Raw genomic sequence first — 21,484 nt, 5'->3', positions numbered from 1 at the left:
AGGCCCGCGCCGCTAAAAAAAAAAAACCCACCCGACCCTTTAAATCGACCCCCCCAAAATCTTTTAAAATTACCTGGTGGTCCAGGAGGGGCCTTGGGGAGAGATCCAGGGGGGCCTCGGGGAGAGGAGAGATCCAGGGGGGCCTCGGGAAGAGATTTCCCATTCCCAGGCATCAGCTGTTCTAAAAATAAAATGGCGCCGGCGCCAGCCAGCCAGTGCTCCTACCATGTGACAGGGGCCGGCCAATGGCACGGATACCCTGTCACATGGTAAGGGCAAAGGTGCATCGGCACCATTTTATTTTTAGAACAGCTGATGCCTGGGAACGGGAAATCTCTTCCCGAGGCCCCCCTGGATCTCTCCTCTCCCCGAGGCCCCCCTGGATCTCTCCCTGAGGCCTCCCGAGGCCCCCCCTGGACCACCAGGTAATTTTAAAAGGTTTTGGGGGGGTCAGGAGGGGGGGTCGATTTAAAGGGTCAGGTGGGTTGTTTTTTTTTAGCGGCGCGGGCCTCACTTAAAAAAAAAGGGTCGGGAGGGTGGGGGGTCGATTTAAAGGGTCGGGTGGGTTTGTTTTTTTTTAGCGGCATGGGCCTCACTTAAAAAAAAAGGGTCAGGAGTTTGGGGGGGTCGATTTAAAGGGTCGGGTGGGGTTTTTTTTTTTATCGGGCCAACGGCGCCATTTTAATTATTGGCAGCCAAAATGGCGCCGATGGCCCGAGAGTGGGAGATAGCGCCGGGACACCCCCCCCCCCCCCCACTGGACCACCAGGTAACTTAACATTTTGGGGGGGTTCGGGAGGGTGGGGGAGGGTAAGGAATTGGTTTTAAAGGGTCGGGGTGGGTTTAGGGGTTGTTTTGGTGTGCCGGTTTTCCCGCCCTCCCCCAAATAATTCCCGTGCCCTATTTAACGATACAATACAAATACCCCTGATGATAAATCGGGGGCATTTGTATTGTATCGTGCACTCTAACGATTTTGGACAATTTTAAAATTATCTGACGATAATTTTAATTGTTCAAAAACGATTCACATCCCTAATAGGTGGCGATGTCCTTTCGTGGATTACAAACTGGCTAAAAGACAAGAAACAGAGAGTAGGATTAAATGGACAATTTTCTCAGTGGAAGGGAGTGGGCAATGGAGTGCCTCAGGGATCTGTATTGGGACCCTTACTTTTAAATATATTTATAAATGATCTGGAAAGAAATACGACGAGTGAGGTAATCAAATTTGCAGATGATATAAAATTGTTCAGAGTAGTTAAATCACAAGCAGATTGTGATAAATTGCAGGAAGACCTTGTGAGACTGGAAAATTGGGCATCCAAATGGCAGATGAAATTTAATGTGGATAAGTGCAAGGTGATGCATATAGGGAAAAATAACCCATGCTAGAGTTACACAATGTTGGGTTCCATATTAGGTGCTACCACCCAAGAAAGAGATCTAGGCGTCATTGTGGATAACACATTGAATCATCGGTTCAGTGTGCTGCGGCAGTCAAAAAAGCAAACAGAATGTTGGGAATTATTGGAAAGGGAATGGTGAATAAAACAGAAGGTGTCATAATGCCTCTGTATCGCTCCATGGTGAGACCGCACCTTGAATACTGTGTACAATTCTGGTCGCCACATCTCAAAAAAGATATAATTGCGATGGAGAAGGTACAGAGAAGGGCTACCAAAATGATAAGGGGAATTTCACCCCCCCCCCCAACAATCTTCCCTATATCTAGTCCTCTCTCCTCCTCTCCCCATTCTTGGTCCTCCTCCCTTTCTCTTCCCATCCCTGGTCCTCTTACCTCTTCCTCTCCCCATCCCCGAGATCATCTCTCTTTACTGATATTTGAGATCCCTTTTCCTCACCCAATAACACACCAACAGACTTCCATCCCTTAACTATGGACACTGTATAAAGTACTACTTTTAAGAATCTGCAACTGGACAATTATCTGTGAGCTCAAAAATTCACTTTAAAAAAAAAAAAATTCACTTTATTTCATATATATATTAGGCATTGCTTATATTTATATTTATTGCTACGTTAAATAGTTATACTTCTTATATAAAATATTATATTTCTTTATTTATTACCAGTTAAAATATTATCACTTTATTTAGCACTATGTTAAATTGTCAACCAGTTATACTGTTCCATATGTTATACGGTTCCATGTAAAGCTCCGCTATCTGTTGAGCAGTTCTTCGTTTTATGTAAACCGGAGTGATTTGTAGTCCCTACTAGAACTTCGGTATATAAAAATTAAAAATAAATAAATAAATAAATAAATAAATAAACCATATAGACACAAGCAAGGTGTATAATGTAATATAAAAGATGGAAATATTTGTTAATGCACTTCAGAATTTTCATGTTTTTGCCACAACATCTATCCCTGAGCCCCAACAGTAAACTCTGGGGCTGTGCATTAGACCTACTCCCTGCTGTCCAACCTTGCTGAGGGATGGTCGGGTGGGGCACAACAGTACCATCAGTGCCTAGGGACTGCAAAATCCTAAATCCATCCCTGGGTGCCAGATGCCTATGGGAAGTGAACAACTCATCTTGAGGAACTCACTGGATGGGGAAGGCGAGAATGGGGTATATGATATGGGAAAGAGTCAGGGACCCCTAGATGTGGAAAAAGCACTGGGGAGGTAAGCCCATGTTCCATGATTTGGAGTTCAGTGTTTTAAAGTAAGAGGAGTCTGGGAGAATGTGATTCACCGATCCTTTGGTGAGAATAGGGGAACCTGACATTTTGGGAAAACTCCAAGGTACCTGAATTTTAAGAGATATAAGCTGTATATTCTATTTAATGGTGCTTGGGAAAGTATGAAGAGGGGGAATAAGGGAAGATTGAAAAGATCTGATTTCTGTTAATGTATGGCATGGGAGGAATGGAATATTTAATTGCTGTTCAAGTGAATACTGAGAGATTGGTATTTTAACCCTTTAGGTACCAGATAGTATATTATTGTCAGTTTACTCTAACTGTGTATCCCATGAATTTTGAGTATTTATTACTGAAATGCCTACCCTATACTGAAATGTATAATAGTAGCTGGTTGTAAAACCAGAAATAAAGTTGAGAATTTTGGTTTTACTTGAAAGAGGTATGACATTGCCTCTGAGGCTTTATTTATGCCAGCCCTAATAGACAGCAATAGGGGCTGGGTTCATGGAGGGGAGAAAGGCTGATGCTCTCCCTACTGTTTCTATACAGGTCCACTTCATCATATACATGATCTACCTTTTTGAATCCACTAAATAAATCTGGTACCAATTCATGGACATAACCTATTAGGCATGTGTATTCATTTTCAAAAATTTGACAATTTCAACTAAATTCTCTAATTTGTCATGGTTTGGGGGCGCCAAAAAAGGAACTGAATTTTTCTGAAAAATTCGTAGTTCGTGTTAGTGCACACTAACGGGAATTAGCGCATACTGACTTTAAAATGTTAGTGCATGCTAACATGAAAATCAGGACCCACAAAAAAAAATGCGGGAAAAACAAAATTTACTGCAGGAGTCCAAAAATGAAGCCCGAACTGAAAAAAAACCCAAAAAAAACAATGCACATCTCTATAACCTATCATTATTTTATGTAATCTGGAGGTAGGGCTACAAGTAAATCATCAACCACTAACACCTATTGCAGCGATGGACATAAGGCACCCAAGTTGCTGTGGCTGCTGCTGATCACAAGAAGACTCATTCTTCTGGGTTCCAAGTTGCTAGAGGAAGTCAGGAACAATTGTTCCCTACAGCTTTGCTATATCAGCCAGACTCCAGAAGGTGGACTACTTGGAATGAGAAACAAAACCTGCAATTGAATTATAAATCCCAGAAAATGCTTTTCTTATGCAGTTACACTGAGTTGCAAACAGCGTAACACAATCTCATAAAGCAAGTCTAAAACCCTGAGCCATCTAGCTGACTTGTTATTATTAATGTCAAACATCCCTAGATTGTATAATGTTCTTTTTGCACAGGTTGACTTCCCAAATCTCCAAAGTTACAACCAACAGAAACAGCTCCATAAATGAAATACAACAGGTGAATCTGGATTCATTTAAGAATTGGACCATGACACTACTTGTTCCTGAAGTCCATGCCATTTGCTGCAACAGTAAAGAGCTTCAAATTCTTACTCAAGATAGGATCTTCTTATCATAAGGATTCTTCACTGAAGTGGGATTTCAGATCTGAAAGTTTTCCTCAAAGGCCATGTGAGCCAAATGAAATGGTGTTTGTGCTGCAGACTCGCAGTGGACTCTACCAATTGCCTTACAAATACCCATCCCACTATAATGGTATGTCATACAAAGTTTTTTTTGTTTTTTATTAATTTTTAATTTTCAAGTTATTATATTATTAAACAAGAATTGCACTTATTTCAGAAAAATAGTGCATCTCAAAAGTTAAATGATATAAAGAAATTTTTTCCATGCAAGCTTTACATTTTGCACCAAAATTATAAGAAAAATAGTCGAGGCAGAAAATAGAAGCGAATACCATAGAAATCATATATTACATAGTAGTGGTTATGCCGAATAGCCAAACTTTTATCTATGCTGATACCCCAGTGGAATCTATACGGGGGTGTGCAATGAGGAAGGCATTGAGCTGCTTGGGTTTGAAGAATACATAATTAACATTTAAGTATCTTATACAACATTTGCATGGATATCTAATAACAAATCTAGCTCCTAATTGGAGTACTTCAGCATGCATAGCAAGAAAACTTTTTCTGCGCATTTGTGTTGTTTTAATCACATCTAGATACATCCATATCTGCCGGCCGTATAAGGGAATTTGGCGATTTCTAAAGAAAAATTTCAATACATTATTGCGGTCAGACACAAATGCAAATATATCAAAAGTGTTCTTCTATGGGTAATTTCCATAGGTCCATTTCTTGCGACATCTCTAAAATCTGAGAGATATCCAATGTTGACATCTGTCTTGTTGCACCTGGAGGTGGACCCTTGTCCTGAGACAGTGAGGAGGGGCTTCGTGGTCAGGCCCAGGAAGCAACTGCCACCAGGAGGTGGAGCATAGGAGGAGTCAGAGGCTAGCTGGAGCTTCACCACTGGAAGCCTGAGGTCCCCCTGGGTGGAGCCCTTGAGGACCCGGGCTGCTTGGACTTAGGTAGGCTTTGCAGGGTCTCCCGGATAGGAAGTACAGAGGTGCGCCCACCAGAATCAAGGGTGCATGGTCGATGTCAGAACTGGAGACTTGGGGAATCAAGGAAGGCCAGAACAGTGTCTGAGATGACAAGGCTAGGAGCAGGGCCAGGCTCAAGGAGGCATGGTCAGTGACAGCAGAGTTCAAGTTCCAGAGGTCAATCCGAGAGTAGTCAGCCAAAGCAGGGGTCAAGTTCCAAAGGTCAGTCCGAGAAGTACTACTTCAGGAAGCGCTGGAACAGAAGGACTCTGGAACAGGAGGACGCTGGAACAAGGCTGGAACAAGACTGGAACAAGCGATGAGACACTTAGGCAAACTAGTACGCACATGGTGTCGACCCGATTGCCAAGGCCAGGAAGTGAAGGCAGGAACTTCCTGATATACTGTGCTCAATCAGGGCGAGCTGCGGAGCTAGGACCCGCCCCTGGCCCTATAAGGGACCGGGCGGTCTGCACGCGCATGCCTAGGGGCAGGGCCAACACCACGGAGGATGTCGACCCCCGTCGTGAGGCCTGGTGCACTGAGGAAGGCCTGGCGACCACCGCTGCAGGACACCGAGGCCTTGAGGAGCTAGCTGTGGCCACGGAAGAGGCTGACCCGGGACCTGCAGAGGAGTTGGGAAGGTAAGCAGGCCCATGCGGAGGCCAAGAGCGGACGGGGCGTGCAACATGTCTAGTCACTTCTCCTTCCACCCTTCCTGTCTGTTGAAGGTAACAGGCCTTAGTAATTGGTGGCATCGCTTGCAAGGGAATTTTCAAGACTTGCAGAATATATTGCTTAATTAACTCCAGAGTGGAGATCATATTAATAACTGAAAAATTTAAAACTCTGAGGTTGTGGGACCTCAGAGCATTCTCAATAGTCTCTATTCTCCTATTGCTTGATATATCAGACTGAACCAACTTTAATTGTATTTTGTCCACATCAGAAACCTTTTTTTCCAGCTTTTCCACCTTCTCTTTAAAAGAAGAAATCAGATTAGCATTTAACACAGTCTGGTTTTTTGTTTCCATAGTTGTTTGTGTTAAGGTAATTATAGAAGACTCTATAGACTTTAACACTGACCAAATCTCCTCTAGAGATATTTTCTCAAAGTTAGCTGTTTGCTTCAAAGTCCCCACCTCTGTTTGTGCATTTCCCACTTCCATCTTTGTTCCTGGACTCGGTCCCATACCTTGTGCTGAAATAAGTGTCACCAACCATTGTTCCTCTTGCATAGAAGCCATTCCTGTTTCAGTAATTATAGTCAAAGGCAACTGTAGTTCTTTTTGAAGTCCTGTGTTGTTCTCCAGGATTTTTCTCCGTTTCTCAGGTATTGCCTCACCCTGTGGGAAGCCCAGGGAGGTTCCTGCCGTTGCCGGCAACATAGAAAGCTCCTCCATCTGGCTGGGATGAGCCAGCCTGCTCGGCACCCCGGGGCTCAGAGTAATGTCAAGTGTCAAGGGGGACGACACATGCTCCAGCGCCGTCCCTCCAGCGACCAAGTCCTCCAGGGAAGAAGTTTCAGCACCCACGAAGAAGCCCTCGATGCGGGGTTGAAGGGGATCCAAACGGGGTGAGTCTGCACTCACTCCCCTTATTTTCCCCTTTCTTTTTGTGTGAGGCATGAATTTAAACAAGAAAATCTGCCCTGAGGAAAAACCAGCAGAGAGAGAGCTCCACCGCGGCATCCTACTCAGCAGCCATCTTGCTCCCGGAACATGTCATACAAAGTTAAGGCTACAAACCAAGGACTTTATTTGCTGAAGGACAATTTACTTAAGCTTCTTACCCTGAAGACCAATCTTCCCAAAGAGCAGTCCTGGAATCCAGCTCAATCCCCATGAATTTCAAAAATACAGAGGGGCCTTTGCTCTTGTTCTGAGCAAGAGAAATACCAAAACTATCTGCCACATCTAGAAAAACCCTCAACAACTCAATGCATTACCCAGATGCCTATGCACTGGCAAACAAAAAACCATCCAGGTAATAAAATATTCTTTCCAGTCCAATCTCATGCACCATCACCAAGGGAAATAAAGTGCTGAATGAACATTTCAAAAAAAGCACATTAGATAAAGCAACCCATCAGCATGCACTTACTGAAACAAAAGTTCTCCAGGAATTTGAAACTCAATAAAAGAAAAATGTCAGGATGCACCAGAAGGAGCCTAAAAGTTGACTCAATATATTAGTCATTTGAGCCATCTCCCTGGCCCAAATCACCATTGAAACTGCCAAATTGAAAACATATAATGTACTGAACACATATCTCATGACACAAAGTCATTTTTGGACAAACCATTGGAGTAAGACAAGTTTAAAATCAGCTGCTACTTTCCAAGTTCCTTTTTTGAAACTGATGCTAAAGGCAACAACTACATCACTGGAAAGACTGTTCCAAAAATGGTTACCCTACATGTCCCAAAAGCAACTCCACCTCCAATTTTACCTCTGTCACTTCTTGCAACCTGAAGAATTAACAACTCTCTTCCTACATCAAGGGATCAAATAAGTGATCTGAAAACCTCCAAACAGCCTCTTCCCCCAACTCCCCCCCCCCCCCCCCCCCCACTACACACACAAGGTCAGATCTTCATCCTTTCAGGGATAGGCCTATAACCTTTCCTGCATTTCCTATACCTTCACAGAGGTTGAGCCAAGCCAAAAATTGTCTCATTTCAGGATTGTCCTTGTCCTCCAGTTGTCCGGTTTGGAACACTTATTGTCAGAATGGCTTGCTCTACAAAAAGAACAGACATGCTTGAATTGCAGTCTGGGAAGTTACAGGTGAACTTATTGAAGCACCAGCATATGATCTATCCCCATGCAGTTGTTTTGATTGGAGCCACCTCTCTGCTGACACTTCTGGATGCAGTGGCACCATGAAAGAGCTGCTCCTACACCTCCTACCCCCACCACACACACATGGATTAATTAGGCAGCATATAAATGTAAAATGTAATGTAATAGCAATGTGAGTATTTTTCATCACCCACTGGACATGAACTACTTTTTTCCATCACAAAACTTCTTGACATAGTTGAGATAAGGAGGGACCCACAAAACAAGACGGTAATCAGTTCAGGAAAGCCATGGAAGTGAAAAAACAAAAACAAGACCGATGCCTTGGAAAGGATTTTATTCAAATAGTATGGAACACGCCTGACTCTGGCCAAAGTTTCGCTTTATGGCTGCATCAGGTGCTCTTTTAAAAGATCTAGAGTGTGTACATTAATACCGTATGTATTCACCGGCAGTATCCACTAATCAAATGTATTAGAATAGCTTTAAAAACATATCTTGATCTGTTGACCTCAAGAAGTCTAGGAGTCCACGATTAGGGATGTTGTGTTTTGTTCACTGCAAAGGCATCTTTAAGGAACAAAGCACTGTAGCCAAAACTAGGAATCTTTATCTCCACACTTATGAGTGTTGTGTTCTGCTTCACACGATGGTGATTTTCAACGACAGAATACTGTAATTGTCTTCAAATATCCTTTAGAGACAACCACCATCTCTGACGTTTTTAAAGCCATCCTAATACATTTAATCAGTGGATACTGCCGGTGAATACATACGGTATTAATGTACACACTCTAGATCTTTTAAAAGAGCCCCTGATGCAGCCATAAAGTGAAACTTTGGCCAGAGTCGGGTGAGTTCTTTCCAAGGCATCAATCTTGTTTTTGTTTTTTCACTTCCATAGTTGAGATAAGTCCAACCTTTGTAGTCCTTATGCACTTCCAGAATCCCATTGGTATATACCAGCAGAACCTCACACTGAGATAGGTTCTAATGGACCTTGACAGTCTCTAGATGGAGGAAGCTTCTTACCCAATTCACAATCATTTTTGGCACCCTACACACTTTCTCAATCACCTCCATTTCCTTTGTCTTCTTTCGTATACCCCATTGCTCCTTTAATAAATTGAAAATATCTATATACTTCTGTTTGCATATCTTCTTATGCAGACTTCCATCGTCAATGTATGGAAGCACCTTTGGTTCAATATTGGCTTTCTGCTGGACATGCACTATCAGATTTAACTTTTTCAGTGTTGGGGAACCCTCCTAGATTTCTATTTGTACAGAAGGAACAAAAACTAATCTTCAGATTCCATACTGTAACTCCATTGGGGCTAAATAAGGGGATTGATTGATCTGTTTTCTATTAAGATTTTTTTTTTAATCAAATTACTATGGGTTTGATTCAACTTCCTTTTGTTTGCATTAAAAGTTTTGGTGTGTCTGGGTTCAGTGACGTCAGGTGTTTGGAGAAGTTTTATTGGCATAGGGGAATTTAAAGATGGTGATTCTCCATGCTGGTGTATAATTGTGAAGCTATGGTCCGTTTATAATTGCCGAGAGTTGTTAGAAGCTGTTTATGTGAGTCTTTTTTGAGGAAACAGCATTTCATTTTTCTCTATTGCATTTCTTACAGTGTTTTCATGAAGCCCCTGACACAGGCAAGGACTGACAAAGGTGAGGACTGATCTCACCAGTGCCCAACACTGTCAATGTTGGGCATTGGTGAGCTTGGAGGTTGACATCCAGTAAGATCAGCAGCGGAAGGATATATCTATCAAAACATTGTTAGAACTAAACACTTGTTATACTCCTTAGTCTGGCATCTAGTAGACCAGTGTTGGAAGGATTTCTACACAAAGTGAATGGCAGACTGTGACTCATTGTTCACAATGAGCTAAGTATTCATTTTTTGGTTTAGTCTCTGAGAGTCATATTGTCTGCTGCAAACATATTTGTTTTAGCATACATTGAGATACCAGTACATTGGTGCTAGCACATCTAAGGATTGTTTACCTAAGTATTATTTTATTTGCAAAAATATTTTTCTAAAAATACGAACATTGCACTCGCACTGGTACATGATTGAAATCACGCCTGTTGTTCACTTTCTAGGGTTTCGTCCCTGCTTTAGTGTTATTTTACAGGTTTGTGCGGATACCAGTTTATAATATCTTTGAGCAATCTGAGTAGTTCATTGGCTCCTGTTTGCATGATATTTATTGATCTTTGGGCTATGTGTTAGTGGGTATTTCTTTATGTTCAGAGTTGACTTATCCTCTTACCATTTTGATGGGCATACAAGTTAAAATATGTAAGATATTATTAGTGAATAAAGAGCTATTGTTTTGTGTTCATATCTTCTTTCTTGTTTCAGGTTTGTAAAAACATAAACATGATATATAAAAGTAAACACAATATGTCAAAGTTAAGACCTCATTTGCAATGTGAGTATGCACTGTGAATTTCCTGGTATGCTATTTTCAAAGCTGATTTGTGATTTCCATTAGATATGCATTAGAGGTGTATCTTAGACTTCAGTATGATGATTTCATTGGGCTCTTCTACCTTACTCATATGTGTGGATCACTTCAAATATATTTTGGTTTGATTTTTACATCCAAGTCATCATCTCTCACATACAGAAGAGAATCAACACATTTATTTTTAAGAATTTTAAACAGTTGATCAACAATACAATACTTTACATTACAATAGTGCAATTTATGGATGGCATTCTTATATAACACAAGTGTTTTCAATATAATGAATAAGTAATGCCAGTTAACTATAACATGACAAACCCTAGCTCCTAAACAAATAGCTATAAAGCATCTAAGCATTAGCAGTTGCAGTATATTTCCAACATTGGAATTGTCCCCTCAATCTGTGATTAGCGCTAAAGGACTACTTGCAAAATACCAAGTGAAAGCATATCAAATTCTTAGAATAATTAATTATATAATATTGTAAAATGTCAGCAATTGCATTAGTGATTTTCAGTGTAAAGCATGTATGGTGAAAAGATGTATTTATGTAGTTTTTCTTTATATTGAACAATATCAAAAAGTGGCCATAGATGTGCATACAACATCAAAACAATCAGAAATAAAAAATAATTTCTATGTAATGAAACTTTGCTTATATTAGATGGACTTTCCATTTTCTTTATAAAGGAAACTCTAATCAAGCCTAAATTATTGCTAGCTCTCCTATCAGTCTTTCTCCACAAATTAGCCACTATGCGTGATCTACAACTTTCAAAGTATTTCTTTACTGCATTAGAATGATGCAATAGTTATTACAAGTACATGATCATAAGACAGAGTTACTATAACTATTTTTCAGTATTTTATCTTGAAGATGAAAAGAAAAATATATTAATGTTAAAGGTACTATGAGTTTAGTATAAAAAGAATTGAAATATATAGTGTAACCTCTCTGTAAACAAACATTAAATTCTAGTGCTAAAAATTTTAAAGAAAAGGGTCTATTTGAAAACTAACTTGATGATCTTTAGGTGGGTTACCAGTCCTTCAGGAGAATGGTATGGTTCATAATATAGTACCTTTCTATTTAATAGAACCATTAGATCAATACTATATTCAGTCTGAATGGCTAGTATTCCAACTAACGATGTTTACTTGAAAGTACTGCACTTAAGAAAGAATATTCTGAAATTTAATCTGAAATCCTTTTTGCAATATTACCCAGAAATATAACTAATTCTCTCTTAATTTAGGAATTCATTGGTGGATTAGCATATCACTATCTGCATACTGTATCCTATCAATGTGAAATGCTTCCATTAAAAGGAGATCTATTAATTAAACACAATACTGACTTGTTTAAAATAGTCATAATATTCTTATGTTTATTCAGTGCTATTTGCTCTTCTTAATGCAGCATTTGCAATAGTTCAATTATCTTACAAAATAATATGCACTAAACTATGTTAGTGGATTGTTAGTCTTTGCTTATGCTATGATAAAATGTATTCATAAAGGAATCCTCTCATGGTCCAACACTTTGCATTATAATGTTAATGTTCCAGTCCAATGGGAGATCATATATGTCTACCATCAAACTTGTGATATTGTATTTATACTGAATTTTTAAAGTAAGAAACTCATTTACATTTGTTTCATTTTGGTACTGTGAGTTTAATGCTATTCATTATGATATATTTTGTCATGACAAAATCAATACTTCAGTTAACTATCAGACTGTTTGGACTGGATTTAGTTCATAGTTAAAAAAAACAAAAACCAAAAAACTCACTAAAGTATGTCTTCTATGATTTTGATGGAAAATAAACTTATTATGGATCAGATCTGTGTTGCTATATTAGGGTATGTTTTTAATAACCCATGCTCTCACTTAATAAAATCCATGGGCAAAATTATATTTTCACAGAGGCTATCTTTTAGTGGAACAATTGTGAAACAAAACCCCATTCATGCCCTTATCTGCTATTACATTCATTTCTCTTAAATATTTAGTGAAACACTTCAGGATCATAAGATATATATTCATATAAAGGCCTTCCAGCAATAGTTTGTAGTCCATGCAACTTGATACCTTGAAAATTTGCTCCAATAATCACACATACACACAAACACACACTCAGGAGTATGTATGTAGAATATTTTGGATTAATAAGCTTTGCTGGGGAACATGTCATGTTTACTATTTCCCTGAATTAAAAGAACTCTTAACCTTTATCACTTAAAAATAGATAAGCTTATTCAGTTTGTTCAAGTCGATTACATACTGAGGACTTTTTGCAATAAAATTAGTGAAAGTGTGCCACCAATTATGCAACATTTGCTCAATGTGCTCTGTGCAAAGAAAATTTTCTTGAGACACATTAAAGTCCTTTGAACTCGAAGTAGTTTTACTAAAATAACAATCAGAAACCAATATCAAACTACATAGATTTCACACAATACTCTGTGGTTAGTGTAAAGAGCAAATAGTTTGATACTATTGCATATTTACAACTGTACTTTGCAAAGTATCTCCCTCTGCTATAGTAATCAGTGAATGTTTCGTTGTGCGCAACTTTAAAGCTGTAAAGCTCTAGAAACTCTCACATTATAAACTTAGGAAAGGTACAAAAAAAAAGTGGTTTTTCAGCAGCTATTAAGACATATTTTCTAAAAGAAAGTTAAATTAAAACATAAGCATAAAGCACCTCCCTCTTATGGTTGCTACATGCCTATATTTCCCTGGCACTGTAATGATGCAATAGCTTCACCAAAATATTGACAAGAAGCTTTCACCTTATATTTAGTAATATTATCTTCAACGTGTCATATAATTGTTGATTATTTATGACGTATTGCTTCAGAGCCCGGCATTCAAGTCCTTCAAGTTATTTATTTCTTAGGTTTCAGGAATAAGTGTACATGCAAACTAGCAGTGCATAAAAATAATGAAGAAAAGACAAAATAGAAAAATACAGCGTACATATAAAATAACTATTGAAAACTGGGACACGGTAATTTTATGTTAACTTGTTTCCAAATCTCTAGACTTCAGTACATTCAGTGTGCTTTGCGTTATGCTACTGATTGCAAAAGTAAAAATCATTTATCAAGTTTTGTTCCTTTTTCAAAATAGTAAAGAGAAAAAGAGTGATAAAGATACTGCAAGTTTGCTTTGCGAAGTCATATCACGCTGGACTCCCGAAGCTTCAAATCGTTGCGAGTCTCTCAATCTCAGAGAGTCCTGGCCATTCGAAATGCTTTCTAACCACCAATAAAGCACAGAGTTTGGGGATCGGGAAGAGACAAAACACTTCTTCCGTCCACACATCAGAAGGAGCCTCTTAACCAGCTAAGATCCCCTAGCTGAAAGGAAACCACTTTCCGGTAAAAGGCCCGTTCTTTCGGGTTCTTTCTTAGTAAATGCCTGAAACCAGCCGGCATCCAGCGGTGCTCCACCTCCTACAGACAGAGCTGTCCGTGGTGCTAAAGAGAATAAAGTCGCCACAGCCACCTAGTGACACTGCTCGGCATCGGAAACACCTTCAGGTTCAGCCGGACCGAAGACACGCTAACTTTTTAAAGTCCTTTAAAACTTTCTAACACCACCATCTGTACAAAAGCAACATTAATATTCAGCTCCTAGAAGAGCGAAAGATTAATTTTAAAAAATCAAACCAGCCTATTTGTAACAGCAGAAATGTTTTCTGCACTTTTGCAGGATTGTAGTATGGAGTCAAAGTGGTAACTAATATATTCTGACATGACCAACGACCCCGAAAGTGGCAAAAAAAAAAAAAATGAGAGGTACTAGATATAGTAAGCAGGCAGAACCGTTCACGTTTGGACTTTCATTTGCAAATTGGCAACAACCATTATTAAGGCGACCCTGGACAGCAAGCATACAAGGAGCTCACCGCTCGGTCACACTGAGCCTCGTCTAAAGTCCTGGAAAGCACTACGGGAGACGACGCCAAGGAAAGACTTACGTGTGCCGTCAAACCTAGTGGCTATGGTGTCCAGAAAGGTGTTTTGGGGTGCCAGTAATCCCTTCATCACAGGCATTTTTCCAACGCGGTGTGAAATTCTCCATCAAAGTTTGCCTGGGTGGATGTTGTGAAAGAAAGTCCGGTGTGCGCTGCGAGAGAAGGAAGGGGGGTCGAACTAAGCGGAAGTAAGGCGAAGGGCGGGAGCGCAGTGGGGGCTAAGGGGGTGGGTGGGGAGATGAAAAGAGAAAGTGGGCGCCGCTGCCGGTGATGTTTTGCCCGAGCTCGAGGGCCGCCCTTCCAGCGCCGCGAGCCTCAGCGTCAGCTCTCCTGCAGCTCGCAAGCCGCTACCCGCAGGCTGTGCCCGCTCGCCTGCCGCGCGCTCACCTGCCGGCTCTGATAGGCTGCCGGAAAGGGCGGGCGCGAGGCTGGAGTTCCAGCAGCATTCGCTAGGCGGAGGGGGGCGGGGGTGATACGAAAACTGTAGTGGCGCGCGTGCGAGGCAGCTGCAGCTGCAAGGGAACAGCTGCCCGATGCGCGCCCCCCACCCCCGCCCCCAACAAACACACATATTCTCTCTTTACTCTGTAGGGCAGCTGCTGGGGCGGCAGAATCGTCTTCCCAGGACGTACCTGGTGGAAAAACAAATATTAGGCATAAAGACTCTTGCGACATATGCCATAAAAATTTGCATTTAACTGGTTCCCATTCGGGCGGGTTAAAGTAGAGCTTTGAAGCGCCGAAAGGTGCTCTAATATGACTGGAGCCGAGGCTTCCGTGTGATCCTGCATGGAGGGAGTGTGTGGACTTAGGTGACTCTTACTGCTGAAAGAGTTAATGACTCCCAGGAGAGCAGCTGCAATATGGGATTGCACACGAGGCAGCCCTGTTTTCATTTTACTTCTCACGTGTCCGTGAGCGGTAAATAGAGCAAACCAGCTTTCCAGCGGAAATTTGGGAAGGTTTTTTTTTTTCCCTGCACTCCTTTATTTATAAGTTTATCTCTACTACCACAAATGCCTCATGGCAAAATTGACAAACCAAAAATATATAGCTTTGTTTTGCGTCTGTTTATTTTGGACCAGCTGATTAACTTTTTTATGAAGCTCACTTTAAATATGGTTTCCTTTTCACATCCTCAGCAATGGCTTCCTTGTTGCAGAATGCTTCTGTTAAACACATTTTTACACCAGACCCTTAAAAGCATTTCAAATCCTATGTTGCCTTTTGATAACAAAGTATCAGGAGAAAGTAAATGTATCCCAATAAAAATGAGAGAAATCGTTGCTAGCTGAATGATTTCTTTTTTTTTTTTGCAGGAACCAGAGTTGTGGGCTATTAGAGGATGAGCTGGCGGTAGAATCCAAACTCTGTTGCCTCCAGTAAGAGTTGGATTATTGAGGGTTAGAAGAAATTGAATGCAAAGACAAATTGTCGCTGTCCAAGCACTGCCCGTCTGTCCGATGCCAACTCATCTTTTCAATATTAAAAGAACTTGGCTTCTCAAGAGAGAGGACGGCTGACAAATGAACTTCTTTATCTTTCACATCCAGAGCTTGCACTTTAAATGAGCTGTCATGGCTTTTACTTGCTACAGTTCTTTGATGTTTTCTGGGATCTTTCTTCCCTCTGCAATGCTTGATTTCTAATTTTAGCTCTTCGGGAGAAAGCCACGGTTCTGCTGAATCAGGCTGGGGGAAGGCAGGGGACTTCACTTCTTATCACATTATAAAGCAGACCGGCAGAGGGTTTGGGGGAGCGCTTGATAGGAACAGAGAAGCATCATTTTTTCAGCGCTGATCACATTCACTCTCAGAAAGGGGGGTCAGCTCTTATGATGTGCCGGTTTTATTGCATAGCGCGGCAACTTTTTAAATGCAGAATAAAGTGGTATTTTATATAGTTTACACTAATCTGTTCCCCAGGATACCGGTTCGGCGGCAAGGAGCTGCAGGGTCACAGATGAATTCCCGATGTTCAGCAGCAAAACTGCCAGCGCTGCTGTCTCACTGGCTTTGTCTCCGGGGAGGTGAGGATTGCAGTTTCCTTGTTGCTGTCTAAAGCATGGATCCTTTTCTTTTCTTTTCTTTTTTTAAGAATCTGCAGCCACATCCAATAGAAATACATTCAAGTTTGCTTTCCTTTGTTTAAGGTTGAAGAAAGCTTAAAGAGATGCTTCAGTAGCCCGAAAACAATAACACCCTAATTTTAGCTGCCTTGAAACCCTAAATGATTTAGGTAATCAGTTTGCAGCCAGTAGGAAGAGCAATTTTATATAGCATCTCTCATACAAATATATGTCAAAAGGATTTACAATCACAGGATTATATAAGACAGTAAAATAGAACACTATTCTTTTTATTAACACTCATAGGCAAATACAAGACAGGAAAGGTTTAACCTGGAATTTTAATAGAAGCAGAGAGATGGTGATGTGAAGAGATGTTAGATCATTTCAAACAGAGGAGGATGCAGCAAAGAAGAAACACCAAACTAAATTATATGTTGAGCAAGAGCAAAAATAGTGAACAGATGAAGGCAATTAATGAAACTAAGCTGCAATAGGTAGAAATGTATTTAACATTTTTCTACAAACATTTTCCAAAAGCTTTACAATAATGTGTGAAAATGGCATGGTAATAATATAAGCACTGAAGAAGAGGCATTTCGGAAATGGAGACTGCTGATATTAAGATGAGGAGACATGAGTGGGTCACTCTTGACAATGAGTGCTGGAATAAAAAAAGATTTCTCTTGAAATAAAGCTACTGTGTTGATAAAAAAGGAAACAGGGATTTAAAAGAGAGGTGGGAACAGGGAGAAAAAAAGAATAGAATTAGGAAAAGAAAGGTAACAGGAAGTAATCCATGAAAGATTTTCAAAATAAAGATATGTTTCATTTGAAGTAGAATAAAAAAAGGGGGCAGCAATGGGCAATACTGCATATATGATGAAAGACATATTTTGAGAGAGCAGAGCCACTCAAAGGTTGAAAGATAGGTCTGAATCAAATGTGACCCTAAGACTATGGACACAGGAAACAAAAATTGATTAAATAGATATTAGTGGAATGAAGATGGAACGAGTAAGATATTCCAGTGTAAAATTCAAGGTGGTCTAAAAGAGCAAGGTGGCCTGCTATTGTGTCAAAAGCAGCAATTAGAGATGTGAATCGGAACCGGAATCGGTTCGGATTCCGGTTCCAATTCACATGTGGGATTTTTTTCATCGGGCCCGATCGTGGTTTTGTTTATCGACTGCACCCGAGCCGATAAACAAAAAACCCACCCCGACCCTTTAAAACTAATCCCTTTGCTTCCCCCACCCTCCCGACCCCCCAAAAAACATTTTACAGGTACCTGGTGTTCCAGTGGGGATCCCGGGAGTGATCTCCCTCTCTTGGGCCATTGGCTGCCACTAATCAAAATGGCGCCAATGGCCTTTGCCCTTACCATGTGACAGGGTATCCGTGCCATTGGCCGGCCCCTGTCACATGGTAGGAGCACTGGATGGCCCACTTTACATGGTAAGGGCAAAGGCCCATCGGCGCCATTTTGATTAGTGGCAGCCGATGGCCCGGGAGCAGGAGATCGCTCCCGGGACCCCCTCTGGACCACCAGGTACCTGTAAAATGTTTTTTGGGGGTTGGGAGGATGGGGGAGGCAAAGGGATTAGTTTTAAAGGGTCGGGTGGGTTTAGGGGTTATTTTTATGTGCTATTTTTCCCGCCCTTCCCCAAAATGATAAGAGAACCCCCACGATCAATATCATGGGGTTTTCCTATCATTTCGGGGGAGCCCCCGATTTCTGATGATTTTGAAAATATCGACGATATTTTCAATCGTCCGAAGCCCGATTCACATCCCTAGCAGCAATGAGATCAGGAAGAATTAACATGGAGTAAGAACCAAGATTAGTATAAAGAGGAATATTGTTAATTTAATTATTTGAAGAAGAGCTGTCTTAATACTGTATATTTTGCAAAAGTCACATCTAAAGAAGTCAAACTCAGTGGAGGAATGATCAGCGAGGTGGAGGAAGGCCACTTTCTCCAGTAATTTACTGAGAAGTGGAGGATGGCAATAGGAAGGTAATTAGATAATCTGTGTGAAAATAAGCTTTATGAGGATGAAAGTGACATGGTTCACTTTTCAGAGGGTCAAACAAGGAACACTGAATAATGATTAACAAAAGCAGTGTGGCAAAAGACTAGCAAAATGCAGGAGACAATTTATATTCAATAAACAGAAAAAGAAATAGAAAAGGAATACAGGAACAATTAGACAAGAAGGAACTGAATATTGATAAAATAAATAGGGATGTGCAGCAGGGACGGATTTGTCCCATTTGGTATTCGTATTCGAGGGGAGCCAAATCCATTGCATCCGTTCTCGGGGGATCCCGATCCGTTCATTAGTTACGTATGTATTAATTTCCCAAACCCCCCCCATCCCAACCCTTTAAATTTAATTAACTACAACCCCCCCACCCTCCTGACCCCCCAAGACTTACCAAAAGTCCCTGGTGGTCCAGCAGGGGTCCTGGAGCGATCTCCTGCACTCGGGCCATCGGCTGCCACTATTCAAAATGGCACCGATAGCCTTTGCCCTTACTATGTCACAGGGGCCGACTTTTGGCAAGTCTTGGGGGGGCCTCCTGACCCCCACAAGACTTGCCAAAAGTCCAGCGGGGGTCCGGAAGGACCTCCTGCCATGGAATCGTGTTGGTCTATGGCCGCCGCCATTTTTCGGCGCCATTTTGGAAAATGGCACCGGCTGAAGACAACAAGATTCAATAGCAGGAGCCCGTTCCGGACCGCTGCCGTTCCGGACCGCCGCTGGACACCCAGGTTATTTAAGTCATTTGGGGGGGGGGTTCGGGAGGGTGGGAGATTTAATTTAAAGGGTCGGGGGTGGGTTTTAGGGGGTTTTAATGTGCCGGCTCACGATTTTACGATTTTTCACGATATTTTACCCCCCCAAACGGCATCAATACGATTCCCTCCCCCTCCCAGCCGAAATTGATCGTTAAGACGATCGAGGACACGATTCACATCTCTAGTGATCACACTATTCCTTAAAATACCCTCACTGGACCCTGCCAGTGCTGCTAAAGATTATTCCCATCTCCTTTCACTGTTTTGCTTCCAAACTACTTGAACATGCTGTTCACCTTCACTGTCTTGAATTTCTTTCATTACAAGAATTCTTGATCCACTCCAATATGGTTTTGCCTTCTACATTCCACAGAAATATACCTTGCTAAAGTCACCAATAACTTGTTTATGGCTAAAACCTAAGGCCTATTCAATGCTTATCCTGCTTGACTTCTCTGCTGCTTTTGACATTGTTGATCACCACCTACTCCTTGATATTCTGTCTTGCTTGGATTTTAAGACTCCATCCTTTCTTGGTTCTCTTGTTACCTCTTCCATCATACATTTAGTGTATCCTCTTGTGGCTCCTCCTCTACCACCATTCCTCTCTCCATTCTCTCTGTATGCTAATTCCCTTGGCACTTTGATCTCCTTTCATTTGTTTTGAGATAATGATAATTCACAGATTTACCTCTCAATATCAGAAATTTCATCAGGAATCCAATCCCAAATCTCAGCCTGTTTGCCTGATATTGCTGCAAGACGTCGGAGGATGGCAAAAGGTCTGACATACCGCAGAGCAAAACGTGCAGAGTGTAGCTTTAAGCGGAGGAACTTTGTACTAAGCCATACCTTATCCCCAGGCTGAAATTGAGGTGCCTTCCTGTGGTGAGCATCGTAAGTCTTTTTGGCCCTTTCGCCCACCTTGAGAAGTAGATCCTTAGCTTGTGTCCACAATTGTTGTAATTCCATTGCGGCGACTTGAGCTGCTGGATGTGAGTTTAGGGTGAATTCGGCCCAAGGGAGTAATTCTGCACAGTCACTTTATCTAGTAATCACATATGATCATACTAATTGTTTGAGCGTCCGATTCATTTGCTCCATTTGGCCACTGGACTGCAGGTGATAGGCTGAGGTCAGGTCCAATGCAATGTCAACTTCTGACACAGAGCTCTCCAGAAGTTTGCAGTAAACTGGATGCCTCTATTAGACAAAATGTGTTTGGGCATGCCTTGGAGGCGAAAGATGTACTTCACAAATAATTTAGCTAGTTCAGCAGTGGATGGTAATCCTGGCAGGGCCACAAAATGTGCCATTTTCAAGAATCGATCAACGGTCACCCAGATCGTATTGTTTCCGGCAGAAGGGGGTAAGTCCACCACGAAGTCAGTTGCAATGTGCGTCCAAGGTTCCTCTGGTACAGGCAGAGGTTGGAGGAGACCCCAGAGACGTCCGGCAGGAGGTTTTTGTCTCACGCAGGTGGCGCAGGAGGCCACATAGGCTTGGACATCAGTCTTCATAGTAGGTCACCAATAGAAACATTGGAGCATGGCTAATGTACGGCCTTGTCCAGGGTGGCCGGCCAGACAGGAGTCATGTGCCCACTTTAGTAATTTCTTTCTCATTCCCAGTGACATCACTGTTTTCCCCGCGGGGATGGCGTGAGTGGCTGCTAACATCACCTTCTCAGGACTGATAATGTGACAAGGTTCGTCGGGTACGTCCACCGGAGAGAACGAGCATGAAAGGGCATATGCTCTAACATTCTTTTCTGCAGCATGGTATTTTAGTAGGACGTCAAAGCAGTTGAAAAACAATGACCACCTCACTTGCCGGTGATTAAGGCATTGGGCATGTCGTAGATCTTCCAAATTTTTATGATCGGTATACACCATTATTTGGTGCAGGGTGCCTTCCAGCCATGGACGCCACTCATCAAATGCTGATTTTATAGCTAACAATTTTTTATCTCCAATTCCATAATTCTTCTTGGCTGGAGAGAATCGTCATGAGAAGAAAGAGCAGGGATGGAGGACATTAGCATCGCTGTATTGGCTCAGTACTGCTCCCACGCCGACGTCAGAGGCATCAACCTCGAAGATGAAAGGATGATGAAGATTGGGATGACGAAGACAAGGCTTGGTTTGGAAGGCT

General features: G+C 41.5%; 1 protein-coding gene across 1 annotated transcript in view; it reads right to left on the bottom strand.

The window, feature by feature from the left end:
• Nucleotides 1–14,561, bottom strand: part of KCNH8 (potassium voltage-gated channel subfamily H member 8) — a 988,350-nt gene extending 973,789 nt beyond the window's left edge. Inside the window, exon 1 of the mRNA XM_029589277.1 lies at nucleotides 14,459–14,561. Within this exon, the coding sequence (XP_029445137.1) occupies nucleotides 14,459–14,534 (76 nt within the window). The 5' untranslated portion in view covers nucleotides 14,535–14,561. The remainder of the gene's footprint in view (nucleotides 1–14,458) is intronic.
• Between the last annotated feature and the right edge of the window lie 6,923 nt (nucleotides 14,562–21,484).

This window comes from Rhinatrema bivittatum, chromosome 2 (genome assembly GCF_901001135.1).
Source record: "Rhinatrema bivittatum chromosome 2, aRhiBiv1.1, whole genome shotgun sequence".
Lineage (NCBI taxonomy): Eukaryota > Metazoa > Chordata > Amphibia > Gymnophiona > Rhinatrematidae > Rhinatrema > Rhinatrema bivittatum.
The sequence above is the reverse complement of the archived record's forward strand: the minus strand, read 5'-3'. Positions and strand labels throughout refer to the sequence as shown.